The sequence below is a fragment of the Psammomys obesus genome, unplaced genomic scaffold (genome assembly GCF_907164565.1).
Source record: "Psammomys obesus unplaced genomic scaffold, mPsaObe1.curated_primary_1811, whole genome shotgun sequence".
Classification (NCBI taxonomy): Eukaryota; Metazoa; Chordata; class Mammalia; order Rodentia; family Muridae; genus Psammomys; species Psammomys obesus.
In genome coordinates, this window is record NW_026590062.1 from 29,609,886 (window position 1) to 29,632,081 (window position 22,196).

A 22,196-nucleotide genomic window follows, 5' to 3' on the forward strand; every position below is an offset into this window, starting at 1 on the left:
CTGGCTCTGCAAGGTCTGGGGAGACCTCCCGAGCGTACAGTCTCACACAAGCTCTTTGACCTTGGCATTTTGTCGGCTTGGTTCACATTGCAGGCTTGGGACCCACGTGTGGGTCCTCTCCCCAGACCGCGGTGGTCTAGACCCTACGCTGCTCAGAAACCACTTTCGCACTCTCGTTTCTGAGCTCTTGAAGGATCCCCTCCTGGAGAAGCCTACGAGTAGCTAACTAAAAGCATCGGTCGATCCCAGAGGGTGGCTGGGAGATGGGACCCCGCATTCACAGCCCTCTGGCGCAAGGGGCTCAGTTCGGGCGGCTCCCGGGGAGGGGCGGGGCCGACGGCGGGAGGCCCCTCCCCAAGGGCGGGGTGGAGCCAGAGGGGCTGGGGGCGGGGCCGGCGGGCGGGGCCGGCGGGCGGGCGCGGGGGTGTCCCTCCCTCCCTCGCTCGCTCCGGTAAAGTCTCGCGGTGCTGCCGGGCTCAGCCCCGTCTCCTCCTCTTGCTCCCTCGGCCGGGCGGCGGTGACTGTGCACCGACGTCGGCGCGGGCTGCACCGCCGTGTCCGCCCGCCCGCCAGTATGGCCACCACCGCCACCTGCACCCGCTTTACCGACGACTACCAGCTTTTCGAGGAGCTCGGCAAGTACGGCCCACCACCACGCGCGGCGGCCCCCTACCCTAGCCTAGGCGTCTAGGCGCTATGCGGCTTCTCGCCCCGCCCCCCCGGCCCTGCACCGGTCGCTGCAGCGCCCCCTCGACCCGCCCCACCCCCAGCTTTTCCCGCGTGCTGCCTCGGGGTCCTTTGGCCCTGGGTTCCCGGTCCCGCAGCCCCCTCCGCGCCCTGCAGCCACTGCTGAGCTGCTGCACCCGGCGCTGCCACGGGAACTGCAGCCCCGGGACTGCTCCAGGGCGCCTTTCAGCCCCGCCCCTCCCGCACCCTTCAGATGCTCCCCTTCCTCGACCCTACCTGCCCACCGTCCCTTCCCCAACGGGCTCCCGAGCCCACTCTGCACCCGGTCGCCAGTTCACGCGTGCCTGGCACTCAGGACCCTCCCCAGCTCTGCAGCAACAGCCCGGCTGCGGTGCCCTGGTGTGGGGAGATGGTTAGTGCTGGGCCCCCCCCCCCCCCCGCTAGTGCCGCTTCCAAGATCCCAGCCTCTCTGCTGGGCAGTGCTGCGGCACCCCCGGCCCCTCCCCCTATCCCTGCAGTGGTCCCGGGAGCCGAGCGCCGCATCCGCCGCATCCCCCTCCCCTCCGCACTGAGCTGGCCGCCGCCGCAGCCTGGGTCCCCGCCACCCCCACCCGCGGTGCGGAGCCTGGCCACTGCAGCCCCTGCTCTGCCCGCCCCCCTAGATATTTCCAGAGCCCGAGATCGCAGCCCATTTGGAGGGTCATGTAGAGGAACATAGCGTGAGGAAGGGGAGCCACTGCTGTCAGTATCAGATCTGTCCTTCCTCTGTTTCCCTGCTGTCAGCTGAGCAACACAGTTGCTCTGGGTTTAAGCCAGTTTAGCAGATCTTGAGCCTTACTTTCTCCCAGACTAAAGGGAAATTTCTCAGGAAATCATACCTTCCGTTTAATCTCCCTTTCCCCTACTCTCAGTTATTTCTGCTGAGAGAATGGACAAGTTCTCCTTGTTCCTTCTCTCTTCTCCCTGTCCCTTCTCTCTCTGTTGCCTTTGCTGGGACTGAAAGGCTACCAGTGAGGTGCAGCAGGTGTGTATTTGAAGCATCGCCCACCAGCTCCTGGTGGACAGTCTGAGGTTGAGGCTGTTGCTTTGCCCAGGAACTAGAGATGGTGGGGTAGGAGCCAGGTGGTACTCCACCCACATTTGTTTAATGCCATGGAGTGGCCTTATCCTTCCTTATGTTAGCTGTTGGTTGTTACTACAAACCTGGCAGTGGGAGCATTGCTGTCCTCGTCTGAAGTATGTCTGTGTCACTTTGCTTGGCTCCATGTCCCAGTTCTTCCCCCCTTCTCCCTCCAGGGGTGCCTTCTCAGTGGTCCGAAGGTGTGTGAAGAAAACGTCTACGCAGGAATATGCAGCAAAAATCATCAATACCAAGAAGTTGTCAGCTCGAGGTGAGTGTTCCCTGTCTGGGCCTCTCCCAGAGGATCTATCCAGAGATCAGACTTATGCAGATGCCCTGAGAGCTGAGGGAGGCTATGTTTTAGCGCCAGGTATGACTTGGAATTTCAGGGTGGGTGGACTTTGAAGCCAGACAAGGAGGTGTGAGGAAATTGGAAGTGCTCTGGAGGAAAAAAATAAAAAATAAAAAAGTAAGAGATACAAGTAGCTGGAGTGGTCACCAAAGATGTTGAGGAAGTTCAAGTTCTCAGTGGTGAATCTAGAGGTGATAGGTGGTCTGGAATGAAAAGCGCTTAATTTAGGGTGCGTAGAGCCCGTTAGGGCAGTGCTGGCCACTTGTTCTAGCCTTATGCCCTGTTGGTGACTTTGGATGGAGATGCAGTAAATGAGCAGTTCTGGTGATTCTATCCTTCCCTGCCCACCAGGAGGCGGAACAGACTCCCAAGGGAAGGAAATCTGTAAACATCAGGGGAGGCTGCTACTGGCGAGGGCTTCTGGGGAACAAATCCTGCCAGATGAACTTGATTGCTTTTTTTGATCAAGTTACAAAGTTGGTGGAGAAGCAGCAGATGTAGTCTGTCCTGAGCAGAGGGTGACGATGCCTTATGGTCTAGAAATCCCAGTGGTCTGCTCTGAGCAGGAGCCGCAGTGCCTCAGTGTGTGAGGAACCTAACGTGTGGGCCCTAGAGCCTCACTTGTGAGAGGCTGTTGTGTACCTAAGGCTGGGAAGAAGCCAGGGCCTGTCTTTAACACTTTGGATGCACATCTCTGAAGCTGGTATTGGGTGCTTGCCAAGCTTACCTCATCTGGTAAGTGTAGACCCGGCAGCGTGTGAAGTGTGAGGTGACTTGGTCTGGTTAATACAGAGGTCAGGTCCTGGAAAGCTTCAAGGTGCAGCACAGCAGTAAAGGTTATACGACTCAGAGAAAGGGATTAGGGCTGGGCAGTAGGACTCCCAAGACAGATGTCCTGGGGAATATGTGGTCTTTGGCCAGTAGTCACATGGGCATCAAGATATTAAGATGTACCAAGCACCCAGAAGCTCTAGAATTCCAGAGAGATGACAGTGGCTTCTGTCCTGCTGGTGGTGGTTCTGCGGCCTGTTCCACAGGGCGGTATCTGCTTCCTGGTCTGGGTGTCTTTCCTATTACCAAGGTTTGTTTGGTTGTTTCCATTTTCTGTCTTATGCTGTTATGTACATTGGCTGTAAAGTTGAATTGTTTATTTTCTTTTCAGCAGGTACCTTGAGTCCAAGGCAATGGTTGTCATAGAGATATGTGGGTGGTCAGATGCCCTCCTCTGGGATGAGGGGGACAACAGTAGTTGGGTTCTCTGGCAGACATACTCTGACTAAGAATGAAAGGTGTAGGCAGGCATTAGTTGATGAGGGATATCAGAAATGTGGCTGATATCTCGTGTCTGTGATTGACCATGTAGCACTTTGCTTTGCTCATTACCAGTGTCCTCTAGTCCAGGAGTGAGAGAGGGATAGGATGTTAAGAGCTGAAACTTTGGGATCTGAAGGTAGCTGGTTTTAGTGACTAGAGCTACCAACCTTAGGCTTTCATTTTCTGCTACTTCCATATCCACCTGAACTTCTTCCTAAGCTCTGGGATAGTGTCCCTTTTTTTCCCTTCCTCAAAGCCTTTCAACCTTATTCTGGCTTTCCAAACTTGTATCTTCATGTTCTTCTTTCCCTGGATGAGATTTAATTTTTCTGCTTTTCTTTTCAACTTGAGTATTTTTGAATAAGATCATGTGTACCAGGCAGCAACTCCCCCACTTGAGAGATGGTTATGCCAAGACTGAGGCTTTGGCTTACGTACTGGGTTAACTTTGGGACAGAGGCTCGTGGCGGCTGGTGGATGTGCTCAGATGCCAAAAAGAGGGGTCAGGAATGCAGAGGTGCCATTGCTATTTGGAGGTGAGGGAGCAGGAGGAGGGTACTGCTAGAGATCGTATGTGTTGTCATAGGGGCTGGGTCAAGGTCCACGCTGGGCTGGTCCCCATGGGGTTCAGGAGTGAAAACCATGGCTTCCTTGCAGCCTCTCAGTTTACGCTGTATATTTTATAAAGGTGCTGTAGCTGGAGCTGGGTTTCACTTGCTGCTGTCTGTCTGTCTAGGGCTCCGCAGGTGTTGGATTTCTGTGTTTGGGAATGTCATTGCCCGTTAGGGTCACCTATGTGAAGGTCTAAAGAGGCTTGCTGTGTTTACTGGGGTTCCTTGATGATTTACCTTCTTTGTGATTTTTCTTTGCTACAAGCTGAAAGGTAAAAAAAAGGGTAGAGAGTTGCTTTTCCTCATTGTCCATAATGATGTGGCCCAAGAGGCCCTAAAGAGAGACAACTTAGTGTTTTGGGGTGTCAGATTAGATAGGAAGCTTTCTTGTGGGCCGTACTTTCTTGTCGTTGTAGCCTCTGACAATGCTATTGGTGGCTGAGTTACCAGGTAGGATGAACATACAGGTGTGCATTGAGTATTGCTTTGTTTTTTATCTGCAGGCCTGTCTACATGGGCACTAAAAGTCATGTGACACCATTGCTTTTACTTGAGTGCAATGATGGGTACAGAATTGGGACTCTTACAGGAGAGCCTATGGTTCTAAGCTTAGCTCTACTAGGCTGAAGGAGGCATTTAAAATAGGATTGGATGCAGGATCTAGTGGGCCAGGTGATGGCAACGATAAGTCGTTATTTTAAGATTTAAGAGCAACCTCCCCCCCCCCCAAAGAGCCTGAGCCCTTATGTCTTTTTGTTATTTTTAAATCTTCATATTCCCTTCTTATCTTTATTCATATGCATACAGATTTTCACCTCGTGGAGCATAACATTTTATATCCTGCTTTCTTTGCTTATATCCAGAGCCTTTTCCCCGTATTGCTACAGTTGAAGGGCAGCAAACGGTCCTTTCTGATTTCTACTTAGCTTAGGATTTATCCTTAGAGCATCATAAGAAACCTCTGTATTTGGATTATTTATCCGGATTTCAGATCCTTTGACTGAAATTGATACTGGAGTAATGCCCTTGGCCTTAGGAAGGATGCTACCAGAAACAGTGTTATGAAATCTGTTACATTATTTCCTTCCTTCCTTCCTTCCTTCCTTCCTTCCTTCCTTCCTTCCTTCCTTCCTTCCTTCCTTATTTGTCTGTCTGTATACTTCATGTGAAAAAAATTCTGTTGTAACTAGGTATAAGAAAAGCCTTCCTCTTCGCGAGGACCTGAGAAGTGAGAAAAAAGACCTTACTTTTTTTTGTTTGCTTTCGTGTAGGCAGGTCCTAGCAAAGTACATGATACACACTGAACACACACATGTACACACACATATATGAATTAAGAGGGCTAGATAACCAGTCATGGTTGCTTTTTGGCTTTAGCTCCCAGGAAACTCAGAGTTAAGTTTCTGGAGCCCTTGAACCCTGGTGCTGGCTTGGTTTCCTCCATTTTGATCCAGGGAGCCAGGCTGCTTTGGCGAGAACAGATGAGGATAAAGACTTATGCTTTGGGCATAAAGCAGTGTAGTTTATGATTTCTCCTTTCTCATCATTCATGGCCTTGTAGGACCACTTCTGGGACTTCCTCTAAGTGGTGACTTTCAATTTCAGTGCCAATGAAGCTCACTTTGAGTACTGATTAAAACAGCAGCTTCCTGGCTTCAGTCTACAGAGATGCTGCTTTAAGATTGAAGCCTGGGGTATCACCCAGAATCTGCATTTTTAACACACGCTTCAAGTAATCTATGAGCCACTTTTAAGAAATCAGTAGATGTTACTTGTGATGCACAGACCATTATTCCCAGTACTCTAGAGACTGAGGCAGAATGATTGCCACAAGTTCAAGGCTACGATATATATCAAGACTCCCCATCTTAAAACAGACAAAAAAGACAAAACCAAACGATGTAGCAGCAACAACCACAGCCGTTCATGCTTTCTCCTGGGATTCACTGGGCACACCTTTGCCCGGCCTTCTTCAGGTGGTGTCTCAGGGGCACTCTGCTGTAATATAGCGTTCTGTGTACATAGCTGATTTGTGATTAGGGGCCTTGTTCTGCATCCCTCATTTGCGATGTCACTTTGTGTCTAAGGCTATGGCAGACCGAGTGGCTGATGTTGTGGCATGTTGGCTACCAGAAGGGTAAAGGCTGTCCCTTTCTGGGTCCAGCTGGCCCTGGGGACTGAAATGGGATCCCCTTGAATGGTGCCAGCTGAAAGTCCCCACCCCCTCGGTGTTGGCCTGAGTAGCCCCCATGACATTTGTGTCCCCTGTGGTATCTCCAAGTAAGACTTTCCTGTTAGGGATCTGGGTGAAGTAAGGGGAGGACAAGACAGGATGGTGTAGGAATGGAAAGAGAACAGTTAGAAGGACTCTGCTGCCCTGGACCTCTGGGATTCGAGGGGAGATTGAGGAGGTTTTGTGTAAAAACAAGCTTTTCAATGGAGGATAAAATAAGTTGCTTTCTAGACACAGAGAAATGTTTTCCTACATATAAGTGACTGCACTCCGCTGCCACCTTTCGTGCCGCGCATGAGGGAGGAGGGTAGAGGTCCCACTTCTGTGCCAAGGCTTCTACTTGGCTACTTTCATCATACAATCATGATGTGAGGTGTGAGTTACAGAACACTAACCTGTCACCTTGTCCTACTGTCCACCTTCCCAGAAGGAACTGGGGTGTTGGGTGGGGATGGAGGTTAAAATGTGTCCTGTTTTGTAAAATAGGACCCTGATTTTCTTTCTGGTGTTTGTCATCAGAAGCTGTGCTGAAACCCTAGAGGGGAGTGGCTGGCCCCATTCTTTGCTGAGGCTGGAGCAGGGAAGGGGAGGGCTTGGGGTGACCGGTTCCCACCCCTCATCTCCATGCTTGCTACTTTCTGAACAGCTTTGACAGACGGACAGGGGCTGATCCTAGGGGTGCCAAAGGGTGGTGACAGAAAAAGATAGGTACTTTGCACCTCTTGAGTGCCTCTGTAGAGGCCCTTGTCACCTGCACATAGCCAGACAGATGTTTCCTTGTAGAAACCAAGGCATAAAAGATTTCTTCTGTGTTTGTTTTGGGTGTTAGATACATACACAGTTTTCCTGATTCTCAGACACCAGCATGTTCAGACAGTATGGCCTTGAGTCCCCTTGAGCTTTTTCTCCTGCTCTTGCTTTCTCTCTCTCTTTTTATCTTTCTTTTAAGACAGGTCTCATTAGCCCATGCTGGCCTCAGACTCACTATGTAGCTAAGGATGACCTTGAACTCCTGATCTTCCTGCCTCCACCTCCTAAGTGCTAGGGTTATATTCTGTTAAACACAGGTTCTTGTCCTTTGTTCTGTAATGAATTTTGGTGTCATCCCACAGCTCTCCATCCAGCACCCTAGATAATTCTAAGCCCAACAAAACAAACCTCCCCTTATTGCCTCAATCTTCTGTACCCACATTTTTTTTTGGGGGGGGAGACTGGTGAGGGCATTTTTAGCCACTCCCCACACACATACATCATCTCTGTTTCCTGGGCCCTCTCACCATCAGCAACAGAAGATTCCCATCTGCTCCCCTCTTTTCTCCTCCCTCTCTTTACCCTCCCCCTCTCTTGCTGCTGCCCTGGGAGGAGCTATTTTTAGGGGCTGCTCCCTGGGATGTTTTACTTGGGGCTGGTTACCATGAAGGAAATGTCACCAAAACATGGGCAAAGGAGAGGGGCACCCACTAGGGTCATGGAGCTGACCCCATTTTGACCCTTAAAAGTAACCAGAGTATCCACAGGCAGAGCCTTGCCTTCTTGGGGCTTGTTAGTGACCCCATGGGGATTTTCTCCGTCAAAGCTGACTTGGGGTTTGAACTTTAGGGCACGTCTTGGCGCCTCTTGCCTTTCCCTCCTTAGTTAGCCTTTCCCTGTCTTGAGAGCCAGAGGCCACAGTGAGGCTCAGGACTTTCTGTTGCCTGATTGGAACTGTTCAAGTTAAAAGTTGAAGGCAGAATATTTGTATGTGTGCTGTGTAAGGGACAGAGCCTTGGGTAACATGGGCATATTTCAGGTCCTGGTCCCCTGTATTCATAACCACTAGCTAGATCCAGGTTTATGGACGAATTAGAAGACTCTTTGCTTACTTGGTAGACGTACTTTGCCCTATTTATTTATTTATTTGTTTTTTCGAGACAGTGTTTCTCTGTGTAACCTTGGTTGTTCTGGACTCATTTTGTAGACCAGGCTGGCCTCGAATTCACAGAGATCTGCCTGCTTCTGCTTCTCTGAGTACTGGGATTATGGGTGTGCACCACCGTGCCCAGCTTTCCACCTTTGCCTTTAATTGGAGATTCTTTGCACCTTTAAAGAGGAAGGGATTTGGCACCATGGTGTCATGGGGAGGTCAGTGGGATTGTGGCTTGAGTTTCTCACTTGTTGGTGCCCAAGTGTTGAGGTTGTGTATAAGCGCAGGGGAAGGTGGTTTGTGACACGAAAGCACTGTGTTCCTTGTTTCTGCTCCTCAGAGTGATGCCCAAGGAGTCAAAGCAGGGTGTCAGCTGTTTGTGAAAGGCACTCAGGTGGGGGCACCCAGGAGGGCAGCTAGATGAGACCACCTCCATCTCTTGTCAGAAATCAGTGAGTCTGCTGGGAGCTTCTCACAGCTGATGTTGAGGTCACAGGCACAGATGTGCAGAGGGAAAGATGTCTTTGAGATTGGACCTCAGGAAGAGTCTTTATAGCCGCAATGTGACTGTGTGTCTTTTCCTATTTACAAAAGGCTGTATGTTTATGTGACAACAGAACTCTTATTTGAAGCTGCTGCTGGCTTTTGTGGTTTTAGAGAAACATTTCTAAATCAGTGTACAGGTCCTTGGCAGGAGACATGGAGAATTAGTGGCCAGTGCTCCTGGTCCTCCAGTGCTGAAGAATAAAGGCAGATGTATATGGGTAGGCTTCTGTTGGGCTGGAAGGAAGAGACAGTTCTGGGTTTCTGTGTGCCCCTTGCTGTATGCTGTTGAAGTTACTTTGCCCTCTGATAACTCATTTGTGCTTCCCTTGCTATATCTGGTCATTCCTCACTGCCCTACCTGTGAAATTGTGGTGTCCTAGACCAGGTCCTGAAACCCCGGGGCCGAAGCCTGGCTCTCATGAGGTAGATGGCTGGGGAAAAGCCCAAGCAGGGCCAGGAGGGCTGGAACAGGCTCCTAATAAGGCTGCTTCTGCTTTCTGATCCTGATGCCACCTCTTGCTATTAAGGGGGAAAACTTTGCAGGAGTGCACTTCTGCCTGTGGTTGTAGCTAGGCTGAAGGACTGCAGGGTGGGTCTCCATGGCAGTAGCACACAGGCGGGCAGGAAGTGGCCCTGTGCAAAGCAGGAAGTGGCTGTTCTTAAACAGGAAGGGGGGGCTGGGCTATGGGGTGGGAGGAGCCCTACAGAAAGGCGGGTAAGAGGAGGCTGGCTTTGTGGCAAGAGTACCTGCTGGTTTGTGCTTACCCTGAGATGCCAAGCCTAAGTCTAGTCCCACCACCATGGACTGAACAAGCTCAATGGCTTCACCCCTTTTTAGTGTTAAGAATGCTGTGTTCAAGAAAGGTACTCTACAAATCACTTCCTGTTCCTGCTAGTGTAGAACACTTTTTTTCTCACCAGTCCTGAGGAGGCTATAGAGCAGGAGGTATGGGGAGAGAGATAACTACTGGAGAGGTTAGGCTATGCATGGTGTAAGAGAGTGTGGTAGGCAGAAACCACATGGTTCACTGAGCAGAGAGCTTTGGGATGGCAGGATGCCATAGCCAGCAAGACCGGAGAAGAGGAGGTATCTTGTGGTCAAGTACTCCCTGGGCTGACGCTGTGTCTGAGTGTGCCTCTTGCTTGCTTTCTTCTGCAGGCTGTAGACATGCACAGGTTTCACCTCTGGATGGCAACGGAGGATCTCACAGGAACCTTAAGAACAAGTCAGGGCTTCGGTTGTTGCATTCAGATTCAGTGTCTGTCCAGGGTTGGGGAGGGAGGGAAGGTACTCTTTCTCTGGCAGTATGTATGAGCACACAGTTAGAAATGATGGCTCAGTAGTTAAAGTGCTTGCCGTGGAAGTATGAGGACCAGAGTTTGGATCTCCAAGAACTCGTGTAAATGCTGAGTTGTCATGGTGACCTGCCTGTAATTCTAGCCTCGGAAGACAGAGATAGGGAACTCCCAGAACAAGCTGGCTAGCAGACCCATAACCTTTGGAAGATTTGATTGTGAGATCCTACTTTAGCAAATAAAAAGAAAGCGTAACCATAGTGGTGCACGCCTTTAATCCCACGGTTCTGAGTTTGAGGCCAGCCTGGTCTACAGAGTGAGTTCCAGGAAGGCCAGGGCCACACAGAGAATCTTTGTGTGTGTTTGTGTGGGGGTGGGGAGCTAACTTAACCTTAGGCCTTCATATGCATGTTCACACATAACCGCATACATGCAAAATGGACAAAAAGAAAAGCCATTTGCACATGTCAGTACAAGAGACTTTTCCTTTTTATCACCAGACGGTTGAAAATGGTATGCTAAGTATTATACCATATTACCTCATTTAAACTTCAGGTATTGCTGTTTCTTTCTGGAAGTATGAAACTACAGACTGAGGTTATGGCTCAGTTGAGAGGGTGCATAAGGAGCAAGTAGCAGGTCCTAGGTTAGATCACAGGTACATAAATGAGGTGTGGAGGTACTTATAATGCCAGTACTTAAGAGGCAGGAATAGGGGGATCAGAAGTTCAAGGACATTTTTGGTTACATACTAAATTCAAGGACAGCCTGTCTCACCATAAATAAATGGATGGATGGATGGGTAGGTGGATGGGTGAAACTCCTTCAGAAAGTAAGTGACTGGTTTGCCTCCTTCTGGTCTTAATCAGATGTCATTTCCTTGCTGAGGCTTCCCCTGCGTATTTTACTTAAACTTAGCACTTTCTTCCTGCCCTGCTTTGTCTGCCTAGTGCTAACTTCAGCATCTAATGAGCTTCTTGAGTCTGTGTCCCCTACCACCATAGAATGGGAACTCCATGAGGGTAGGGATTTTTGACCGGTTTATTCATCGTTTTCCTGAATTCAGAGCAATGCCTCTAGGAGTGAAGGACTCAATAACTACTTTTTGAAGGTATGAATGAGGCTCAGGCACATTTAATAATTTGGTGGAGTGTCTGCCCTTCCAAAACTAATGTGTTAATTGCTCTAGCTTGTGGCTTAAACTCAGAGCACAGCTCTGGGGTTCCAAGAAGACATAAGCCTTGCCAAGAGAATAAGGCTTGGCCCCTTGGAGTTAGGCCTGAACTAAGTGGAAAGATGAGTTCTCTGGACCTTAGGCAAGCCCCTTCAAGAGCTGAGAGCCTCCTGTCTTTTTCTCTCTGCTCTGAGTCACTGGTAAAGCCAGAGCACCCGTCCTTATTTTTAGTGCTGCCACTATTGTAGGGCTGTAACCATTAGACTTAAGAGAGGAGATAAACATTAATCTTCTGGGCCTTCTCTCAGCTGCCACCTCCACATTGCAAGATGCTGTTCTCTCACACCTGCCCAGGAGCCATGGGTCAAGGGGTGGTGAGGTAAGTGGTCAGAGATAGCATGGGTAGATCTGCAGCTGGCCGGGCTGGCTTGCTTGATTCCTTGGTCTCAAGACCAGGGCTGGGAAAAAATGTCAATCTGTCCTGTCATATGGCCAGATATGGGAGGAGCAAGCCCAACACTCCCATCAAGCAGGTTCCTTGAGTGTTTCAGTTTGTTGAAGTCTGCAGCCATGTTGTTCTACCTGGCCAAGGGATACCAGGACATGTTGGGAATTATCCAGGGTTCTCTCTGGCCAAACCCTGGTCATTGATCATGCTGAATGAAGGTGGGAAGAGAGGCCAGACCCAGCTCTTGGGCTGCTGGGACAGATTGGCTGAGTAGCAGGAACTAATCTCTGACTGCCCCACCTCGTTTAACAACGTGGAGCTGTTGCTAGAGGGAAGGTTAGGATAAAGCTGAGAATGACTGTAAAACACTGTAAGGGAATTCCTTCTAGTCTGTCATCTTTGTAGTGTCTCACAGTGACAAGCCAGCATTGAATCCTTTTCTCTTGTTGAACCTTAAGTTACTTCTCTGGACCTTAGTTTTACCATCTGTAAAATTATAGTAACCAAATTGGGCATGGTAGCACAAGCCTTTGATCCCAGTACTTGGGAGGCAGAGGCAGGCAGATTTCAGATTGCAGGCTAGGCTGGTGTGCAGAGTGAGTTCAAGGACAACCAGGGCCACACAGAAAAACAAACAAACAAACAAGGACTAATCATACCTCCTTCTTGATAAGACCATTGAGGGGGTCACTTTAAAGAGGGCAGATGGGGAGGCAGGAGGGCTGTGGGTGGGACTCAGTTGGTACAGTTCTTCCAGCATGTATGAAGCCGTGAGTTCAATCCCCAGGCTGCATAAGCCCTACATGGTCGTGTGCAGCTGTAATAGCACTCAAGAGGTAGAGGCATGAGGATAAGGAGTTAAAGGTCTCCGTCTTCAGCTCCTTAGGGAGCTTGAGGCCAACCTGGGCTACATAAGGCTCTGTCTTAAATAGAGGAAGAGGGGAGGAATTGCTTATCCTGGAGAGTTAGATTGGATTGGATTCTGTACCCCAAACCCTGGGAGTCTTCAGTTGCTATTTCCACTTTTCTTCTTTCTATCATGGCAGAGCAGTGGCGAATGAGTGGTCTGAACCATAACCACCTTTCATCAGCTTTCTGACCGTATTACCTTGGGCAGGTTACTTCTGTTTTTAAGCCTCGGTTTCCTTATTTAGGTAATGGAGCAAAATAGAGCCCTGTGTCACAGAGTTTCTGGATGAACTATTGAGAATCCCTGACTCTGCCGGGCATTCAGTAAAGCATAGCGAGTGGTAGTTACTGCTACTGCTGTTCCGGTTAAGCTCTGCTGAGCCCTGTGTGCATAAAGACCTCCAGCAAGTACAGCTTAAAACCCTGAACCCTCTTTGAAGAGCTTATGACCAGAAGATAGCAGTTTTAAGATATGAGGAGTCTGAGAATACAGTGGGAGAATGGGGAGATAGTTTTAAGAGGGGAAATCACATCCTGCCAAGAAGAGTGGGGAGGGTTTTATGAAAGTCGTGACTTTGGCCAAATTCTATCAGGTGGAGGTAGGGGGGTTTGAGGCCTTCTTGCTGTGGGCATCACTCTCTGCTTCCTGGAGCTCTGTCTTCCTGTGGAAGGAATCAGCTCCCTTGGATCTGAAGACTCAATAGATTCTGGTTATTTCCTTGAAACAGTAATCCTAGGTTTGAGTGCAGAAAAGCTAAGTTCCAAAGTAGTGGGTAGCCAAGAGTATCCCAAAGAGGAGTAGGATTTGTGTCCTTGCTTCTCATTCTGTAAAATGGGCATCGTAATTATGCCAATTTTCAATGGCTGTATTATTTTGGGTAAAAGAAAGCATGTCTCACTTGTATAGCAAACCTTTAATCAAGTTCACCTATCACTGCTATTGCTTTATTTACTTTAAAATATTTTCATTACACTTACGTGTGTGTACAGACGTGTGCATATGCCATAGCATATGGGTGTGATTATGGGTAAGGGAATAACTGTGGCAGTTGGTTCTCTCCCTCTACTGTGTGGGTTTCAGGGACCCAGCTCAGTTCATCAAGCTTGGTGGCAGGAGCTTTTGAATCCTCTCACTGACCATATAATTGGTATTATTTTAATTCATCATTACCTTGATCACCCACATCATCACTGTCAGCATCACTGTGTTTTAGGGTTGTCATAAGAGAATCCATGTAGAACCAGTGTGCTGACTGCTGTGTCCAGACTCAGTGCAAGTCAGCTTAGCTTTCCTGTATCCAGTTGCAGTCACCTGTGATCAGCTATGATCCGAAGTTCTGCAAGGTTCCAGAAATAAGCAACTAATAAAATGTAAACTGCATGTTGTCTGGGCAACATGATGAAGCTTCTTGCCATCCTGCTGCATCCCGCTCAGGACATGACTCACCCACATATCCACACAGCATACTGTTGCTTGCCCGTTAGTCACTTAGTGGCTACTTAGCGGCCTTCTTGGTTATCAGATTGATCAGGAGTACGTTGGTGCTTCCCCCTTTTGCTTCTTGCACTTCTGCCTCCGCCTCTGAAGTACTGGGATTATAGGTGTGCATGAACACCTGCTTTGGTTGTGGGTTTTGTGTATTTTTATAATACTAAGGGTTGAACCCAGGATCTTGTACATACTTGAACAAGTTCTGTATCAATGAGCTGTATCCCCTAGTCCTTGAGTTTTGAGACATTGTCTCAATATGCAGCCTAGGCTGGCCTTGAACTGGTACTCCTCCTGCCTTTACTTCCTGAGCACAGAAAAGACAGACATGGGCTACCATACCTGCATTTACAGTGCTTTTATTGTAGTGTTTGGTACTATCTGGAATTTCATACATATCAGCTGAGGATATCGAAGTACCCCTCTTGGATGAGGGAGGTCTGTTGTTACTCATAAAAGAACTCACTATGTAGACTAGGCTGGCCTCAGACTCCGAATCTGCCTGCTTCTGTCTCCCAAATGCTGAGATTAAAGGCGTGTGCTACCCCCACCTCCACTCCCACCCCGTGATTCTTAACACCCCAGCTCATTGAAATACCTGTGGTAGAGGAAGAAGATCAAGGTTTACCTAGAGACCTAGATTTAAACTGTAGTGTGCCCCTCACGGGTTTAAGGTGTCTACCCTCTCCAGTCTCGTTTCCTCATCAGGAAAGGGCAGGCACAGCAACTTTCTACAGATTTGCTATGTTACAGATTTGCTACAGATGTGCAGTGTTAACTTAGCCAATTGCCAAAAAATGCCTAGATGGTGCCCAAGAATTAAAGAAATATGAGTGGACAGGCAACCAGAGCTAGAATGGATGGCCGATGACTTTTGTTTTCTTTTGTCTCCATTTAGATCATCAGAAACTAGAACGAGAGGCCCGGATATGCCGACTTCTGAAGCATCCAAACATTGGTGAGTGTCCGGCAGAGTCTGAGTGTGTCACAGAAGGCAGGGAGGACAGAGACTGGCTTTGCATGTGTGGGTTACCTATGGTCTTGGAGCTTCACCTGTTGTCTTTTCTTGCTCAAGTAGGGTGGCAGCTATGTGTCAGAATTCTAGAGCTTTCTTGTTTAGAGACCTGAATGTCTCCTTGGGTATGGTGCCATCTCAGGGCTGAGATGTGAGGCTTTTGAATATGTTTCAGACTCTCTCCTTCTGTTTTTGGGCTGAAATCCAGAGTCCTCAGTGTGTGAGGTTCCGGGCTACCAGTCTGCCAGAGTCCCTCAACAGAGGCCATCCATAGCCTCCATGAAAGGCTCAGCATTTTGTTCCTGAACCTAAAAGAGTTTTGTCCCTGTCGCAGTGTCCTGCACACTCTGGGGGTTTCCATGGCACTTCTGTTTATGTTCCACAGAGCCAGGAAAGCAAACTGCCTGTCTGCCTGGCTTCTCTGGAGAAGGAATGGCAAGGGCTGCTTAGATGAGGAAGGAGAAAAACTTGAGAGGCTCTCTCCCCACTCCCACCCTGACTGGGGTACAAAAGCACATTGTTGGTTGTTCTAAAGCCTGAGGAGCCTCGCCTACCATAGCCCACTCTGGCTCAGTTTTACATTGTTCGGCTGAAATAGTCTCTGCCAAAAGTGTTGGCCCTGTTCTGCTGCTCCTCACAGAAGGGACAGAATCTGGGCTGACTACAGTGTTTGAGCAGAAACCCCAGTGTTGACTTGAAGCAGGGAGCATCTCCTAGGTTTTCCTGAAATCCCTGAGTCATCATAAAAGACAACACATGTTCTCCTCAGGCATGGCCTAAATATCAAGGCTCCCACAGTGCCCCGGAGGCTTCCTGCTTAGCTCTTGGCGGCTAGGGCTGAGAGGCAACTTGCTTAAGAAGCTTGATGTTGCCTCTAGAGCTACCCAGCCTCTGGCTTCCCAGATCTCAGGGCTCAGTGTGAGCATTTATGTGGAGGAGCTGAGGTCAAGCTGCAGCCCACTGAGAGAGGAACAACCCTGGGGTAACAAGAACTCCAACCATGCAGGGCTTTATAGATCACAATCAGCAACTTGGATTACACCTGAAGCTGATTGCCATAGCCGGGGTTCTGCTTTGCCTGTGCAGTGTTCCATAGCACCAGCATCCCTTAGCCAGGGACTCTTGTTGGCCTTAGAGCTGCTGGGGTTCCTGTGTTGCTTCTGAGGTTAGACTCGTCCCCTGAAAAATACACTGGAGACCAGTATGTTGCTATGGATAGAAGGCAAAAGAGGGAAGAACCCTAGAACAACAGTCACAAAATAAGGCATGTTCAGTCACAAAATTTGGCTAGTTCAATTATATAAAAGTATTTTTGTTATTTGATAATATTTAAAAATTATATTCTACATTTTGGAAAAAAATTATTTCTTTGCCTTTTGAACCAACAGGCCTGACTTTAAAGCTGCCTACTGCCCACCATTGGGAGAGGTAGCATACACTTTTAATCCCAGTACTTAGGAGGCAGAGGCAAGCAGATCTCTATGAATGGTGGCATAGATCCACTGCTCTTAAAAAAAAAAAAAAAAAAGCATAGTGAGTTCCAGGCCTGCAGAGCTATATGGTAAGACCCTGTCTTAAAATGAAACAAAAACACCAATAAAGCTACCTACTAGCTCAGGCAATAACTTGAGTTTGTGTTTCTTGTGATCAACTCAGATAGCAATGATGAATGGAGACCAGAGGGGCTGGGGTTCAATGAGAGAGGAGGCTGACTTACCTCTCCTTCATCTGTGACATGTGGGGTTGACCATGAAAAGGTGAGGATACAATAATGACAATTGAGAAATCAACAAGTAGGGCAAAAGTAGGGTCCTAGCCTAAAAGACTTTCTAGCCTTCCTTTCATTATTTATAGAAATAAGTTTATCTAGTCTGTGACCTCTCACTTTATGTGGTTCGGTACCCTTTCTCCTGTGCACTTAGCTCAGAATAAAGGCCGAGGGAGGAGCCATATACCCTGTGAGTCTGCACTGCTGGCAAGGTGTAAAGCGGAGGAAAAGCAAGCATAGTATGTTCACTTCGGTACCAGATTGGCAAAACTGTCCTGAGGGATGTGTTGGTCTAATGACTAATTTCAGGGTTAAGAGTAGGCAGATTGAAGAGCGAGCCAGGACTGTTCTGAGAGCATTGTCTGGCTGAACTCTCTCTGGTGGGAACCAGGACTTCTGGAGATGTGGCTGAGCAGGAGGCAGGGGTTGCCATGGATCCCAGTCTGGCTTGTGGCTAGAGAGGAGACCGATTGTGCCTTTAATTCACTGTTTTTCTCTCTCTGCTGCTGCGTCCTTTAAAGCTATGGCCCTTTGGTTGTGGCCTTTTAAGTCACATGCCGAAGGGAGACAAGCAGACCACCCGGTGGCCATGCCGATTGAGAAGAGCGGAGAGCAGGTTTTCTGGCTGCCGTCAGGCCTGCTGAAACGCATGAGTATTCGGTGCAAGGAGCCAGGCGGTTCCAGTTTTTCCCTAGTACATATTCTGTGTCGCATTAAGGACCTGTTGGAAGAGTGAACCTTAGTGTAAACCGTAGGTCCATCAGCTATAACAAATCCTGGTGTGGGATGTTCATAGAGGAGAATCTGTACATGGGAGTCAGGAGTGTATGAACCTTCTGTTCCGTTTTGCTGTGAACCCAACACTGTTATAAAACATAGAGTTAATTAAAAACAGGCAAACATAATGCCTGTTGGGTGTAGGATACACTGTTGAACTCAGAAAGTGGGAGCGTGGCTGGCTGGCTGTAGGGAGTTAAGTGGAGGAGTTGGCTAGTGCTGATAGTCTGAAGTCTGAATGGAGTGCGTGCTACCTGTGATCTGTTTGCTCTCTGCTCTAAGTTCCTCTAATGAATAGACTGTGTTTTCTTTATGCTGAGCTGTTCCAGCAGTTTCAATCACAGCCCAGCATTTATGGTTTAAAGCAGCACTTCTCAAACTCTTAGGTGCTTATGAATCAGCCAGGGATCCTGTCAAAATTCAGATCCTGATTCAGTAGGTCTATGGTGGTGGTGGGAAGCTGAGATTTCGATTAGCTTCAAGGTCTCCAGGTGATGTCAATGCTTTGGTCTGTAGTCCATCGGTTTGTGACCTTGCTTGCAGTCAGGTTCACTGGATTTGGATTTCTGAGTTTCTGCTTAGAAGCTGTGACCCTAGCACAGTATTTAACCTGTATCTGCCTGCTTGCTTTGTCCTTTATGACCCTTCATGGAGTCAGCAGAGGGTTCTGAAAGAGCATAAACATGAAAGTAGAGATTCTGAATCCCAGCTCCCCCACCCCCTGCCCCAGCTCAGCTAATGATAAATTATTCAAGCCTGGCTGCATTAAACCTTGGGCCCAGGACCCATTCAGCTGATAGTAAATGCAGCAAAAACAGTTGGGAAGAAAAACAACAACAACAAATATTGAGTTGTGACTGAGCTTGTCCTAAAGGCTCCCTGAGTTGGGAGGGCTGAGAGCTGCCACAGCTGCCTTTGGGGGACAGACTTAGTTCTGTTTGAGATCCCATCCCCATTGCTTTATTATTAAGGACGTTTAAAAAGCATGCCTGATTTTATTTTTAAATTTGGACGTTGTGTATGTGTGTGCACGAATGGGCAGGACGTGAATGCAGGTGCCCTCAGAAGCTTGAGGCATTGGATATCCGTGGAGATGGAGTTACAGGCAGTTGTGAGCTGCCCAGTGTATGTATGAGGACCAAACCAGGGCCCTCTGCAAGAGCGGTAAGCACTCTTAACTGCTGAGCCATCTCACTATCCCCAGTTCAATAATTTTTAACAGATACTTTTTCAGTGTTGTTGTTGTTGTTTTGAGAAAGACTTTTAAAGTAAAAACGAAGATTGCTGGTGGTTTTTGAAGAATTAGAAATAGCCATTCACAAAATTTGGGTTGTAAATTTTTTTTTTTTTTTTTTGGTTCATGAGAGTATAAAATGTTAAGTAAAACTTATTTAAATCTGTCCCTTTCCCATTGATTTTAGAGGCTTATTTATTTATTTAGGTTTATTGCTGAAGTGCAGTCATGATTTATGTTTTTCCCCCAGATCTTCCTGTCTGTAGACTTGGTTCGGTCCTCTTGGGCAGGGTGTCAGATGACATTATTCAGTGTGTCCATGGTGCCACTTAAGTAACTAGTTACATATTTGTATAATTACTAGTAAAAGCCTGTCTTCTACATGGGGTAAGCTCGGTAGTGGCAGGGCCTAGATTCCTCTCTTCACAGCCATGTTTGTGTCTGCTTCAGGGTTGTCACCTAATGCATATATTGAACCAATTAGAATAGCCAGAGCTGGGCGGGAAAGAGTGGAGCATCCTTATCTGAGAGCATGAACAAAGTAGTTCTTTGTCCTGTGATATTAAGGATCTTGATGTTTGCTGAGTTAGTTGTTTCAAGTTCTGCTATGTAATGTGACTTTGAACTGTTTTCTTTTGGAGCCCGTTTTCTCTCTCTTCAGGTGGGGATGGCATAAGTAGTTGTCTGACAGTTAAATCAAGAATTCAGCAGAGTATTTGCATAAAACACTTCATATGGGCGGGGATTGTAGCTCAGTTGATACAGTGTTTGCCAGTCATGTACAAGACCCTGGGTTCAATTCCTAACACTGCATAAATCAGCTGTGGTGGTGCATGCCTATAATCCCAGCACTCAGGAGGTGGAGGAGGCAGGAGGATCAGAAGTTCAAGTTTATCCTCAGCCGCTTAGTAAGTTCAAGGTCTGCCTCGGTTACATGAGACACCGTTTCAAGAAAGTAACACGGTGGTTGACACATAGGAATAGCTTAATTAAATTTTAGTCATTTTAATTTTAATCATCACTATCAGCTGTGCTTAACGTGGCACAGTTAATTTTTCCTACCTTGTCCTTAGTTTCCTGTTAATTTTCTTTACAAATTGAAAGGAAAAAGAAAAAAATATAGCAGTTCTCATTCAGGGCCCCTTGTCTTGGCATGCCGAGTATCTTGCTTCCTGCTTACATCAGAACCTTTGGGGCTGGGTGGCCTGGAAGGATTAGTTTTCTGCTTCTCTGCTAATCCCCACCCACCTGCACTGTGTGTGTGGCCTTGCTCCAGAAGGGCAAAAGCCTGGTTGTCTGTGCATCTGGCCTTGTTCTTAGGTCTGGGGTTTGGGGAGTGAAGTATTGGGAGGAGGTTGTCCAGGTGAGGCCAACCTCAAGGCTCAAGGCCAAGCCCAGCAGGGTAGGGCACCTGGGCTCCCATTGGGAGTGGTTGTTATCTTCCTGCCTGCTATCCTGTCAGCTCAGCATCTTGCTGCTGTTAGTCAGCTCCCTAATGAAGCTGGTCTTCGGCTTCTGGGACAGCTGATTTCCAGGGGATTATTTGCATTACACACTTTAATGCTTTTTAATAGCAAAATTTTAATTAAGTGGAAAGTCCTTTTGGAAGCAAGGGAGCAGCCGCAGCAGGACACAGGGTGAGGCACTGACTGAGACCAGAGAAGTGAAATGGGGAGGCAAGGGGAGTACTTTGTGTAGCTTGACCAAACCTGGGTTAGGTGGTCGGAGGGCAGCAGCGGGTCTAACTATGGTCCCTTCCTCCCATCTTAGAAGCCGCCATCACAGACTAGAGAAGTGAGGAGGGTTGCAGAACCAGATAAGATCCACAGACGGGCAGAGCAGTTGTTAGCCCTGGATCCCTCCTCATTCCTGAAGTGAGGAGAAAGGGGGCTGTGGTGATGTCCAATACCTTGTGGCAGCTTCTGGCTTCCTCTCTTGTAGGGGACACAGGAAATGCATCAGCCTTTAGGAGATGCTTTGGCACTGGAAAAGGCAGCAGTCGGGCATGCCAAGGAAGTGGCACCATGATTTTTTTTCTGCCCAGGCACCTCACCAGTTGCATTTGTGTCGGGCCATTCCTGAAATGCTCTGGAAGGTATTCCTGTAACTGCTGAGGATTGGAGCAGAGCTCAAAGATATGGAGGGAGTCCTTTGAAACCAAAGGTTCCCTAGAGGAAGCATTTGGGTGAGGGGAAGGATAAGAGCATCCACATAGGCACCAAAGCAAGTCCTGTTTGTATGAGAGTAATGCTCAGGGTTGGCATTTGACTCAGGGTGGCTTTGTAGTCGGAACTAGAGAGACCTCAGAAGACATCACGTTGGTCTTTTGCCCAAGTTCTTTTGAGGCAGGCATTAAGAAGGGATTGTGCCTGCCAGCCTTCCCTTGCACTTGAGCTGCCTCCACCTGCTGCCCTCTTGGACATATCTGTAGCCCTGTTGTAGGTACATTTGTAAGCACTCTCTCCTTGACTCTGCTGCTTTGCTGCCTCTGTGTAGGCTGACCCACATTTCTTAGAAGCTGTAATCGAGTGGACTATCTTTTGGTGTTTAAGACCCACCAGTTAGTAACCTTTGCCAAGAAGTGGAAGCCTGAGCCTCTATGGTTCTTTTCTGTAAAATAGAAGTACCCAGGGTAGGGTAATAAACTCCTTGGACAGTCTGTCCCCCCAAATGCCATCACCTAGCCTGGCACACCGTATTGTTTAAGACATGCGTGTAGAGTCAGTAGTGTATGACATACATCTAACCCAAGGCTGGCCCATGGTATATATACATTGACTAAACAGTAGTTATGACTGGGCATGTTGGTACATGCCCGTAGTCCTAGTATTCCAGACAGTAAGGTGGGGGGTTACCACAAGCTCCAGGCCATCTGCGCTACACAGCAGTACTCTATCTCAAAAATAAATAAAAGCTAAGCATAGTGTTGTACTGCTCCTTTAATTCCAAAACCGGGAAGGCAGAGGCAGACATATCTCAGTTAGTTTGAGACCACTGTAGTCTACATGACAAGCTCTAGGCCAGCCAGGGCTTTATAATGGAGCTCTGTCTCAAAAATAAGGGGTCTGAGTATATGGGCGAGCAGAAAATGTGGCTCAGCAGGTAGAGTGATTGCCTACATACATGGAGTTCCAGATCCCCCGGCACCACATTAATTAGGCATGGTGGCATGTATCCATAAATCTAGCGCTGAGAGGCAGAGGCAGGAGGATCAGAAGTTTGAGATTGTCCTCATCCACATGTTGAGTTTGAGGTTATATGTTATATATGCAGATCATGTCTCAAAACAGTCACTGTGTTGGTTGCCTGAGCATGTGTGT

General features: G+C 48.2%; 1 protein-coding gene across 19 annotated transcripts in view; it reads left to right on the forward strand.

The window, feature by feature from the left end:
- Window positions 1-471: 471 nt before the first annotated feature.
- The window catches only part of Camk2g (calcium/calmodulin dependent protein kinase II gamma), a 57,278-nt gene continuing 35,553 nt past the window's right edge, over window positions 472-22,196 (forward strand). For 12 of the 19 annotated variants that reach the window (XM_055606111.1, XM_055606107.1, XM_055606116.1 and 9 more), the window contains exons 1-3: window positions 476-639; window positions 1,984-2,078; window positions 14,981-15,040. In XM_055606111.1, the coding sequence (XP_055462086.1) occupies window positions 575-639; window positions 1,984-2,078; window positions 14,981-15,040 (220 nt within the window). In that variant the 5' untranslated portion in view covers window positions 476-574. Of the gene's footprint in view, window positions 640-1,983; window positions 2,079-14,980; window positions 15,041-22,196 lie in introns of all 19 variants that reach the window. The other 7 variants (XM_055606122.1, XM_055606118.1, XM_055606123.1 and 4 more) reach the window with 4 other exon arrangements.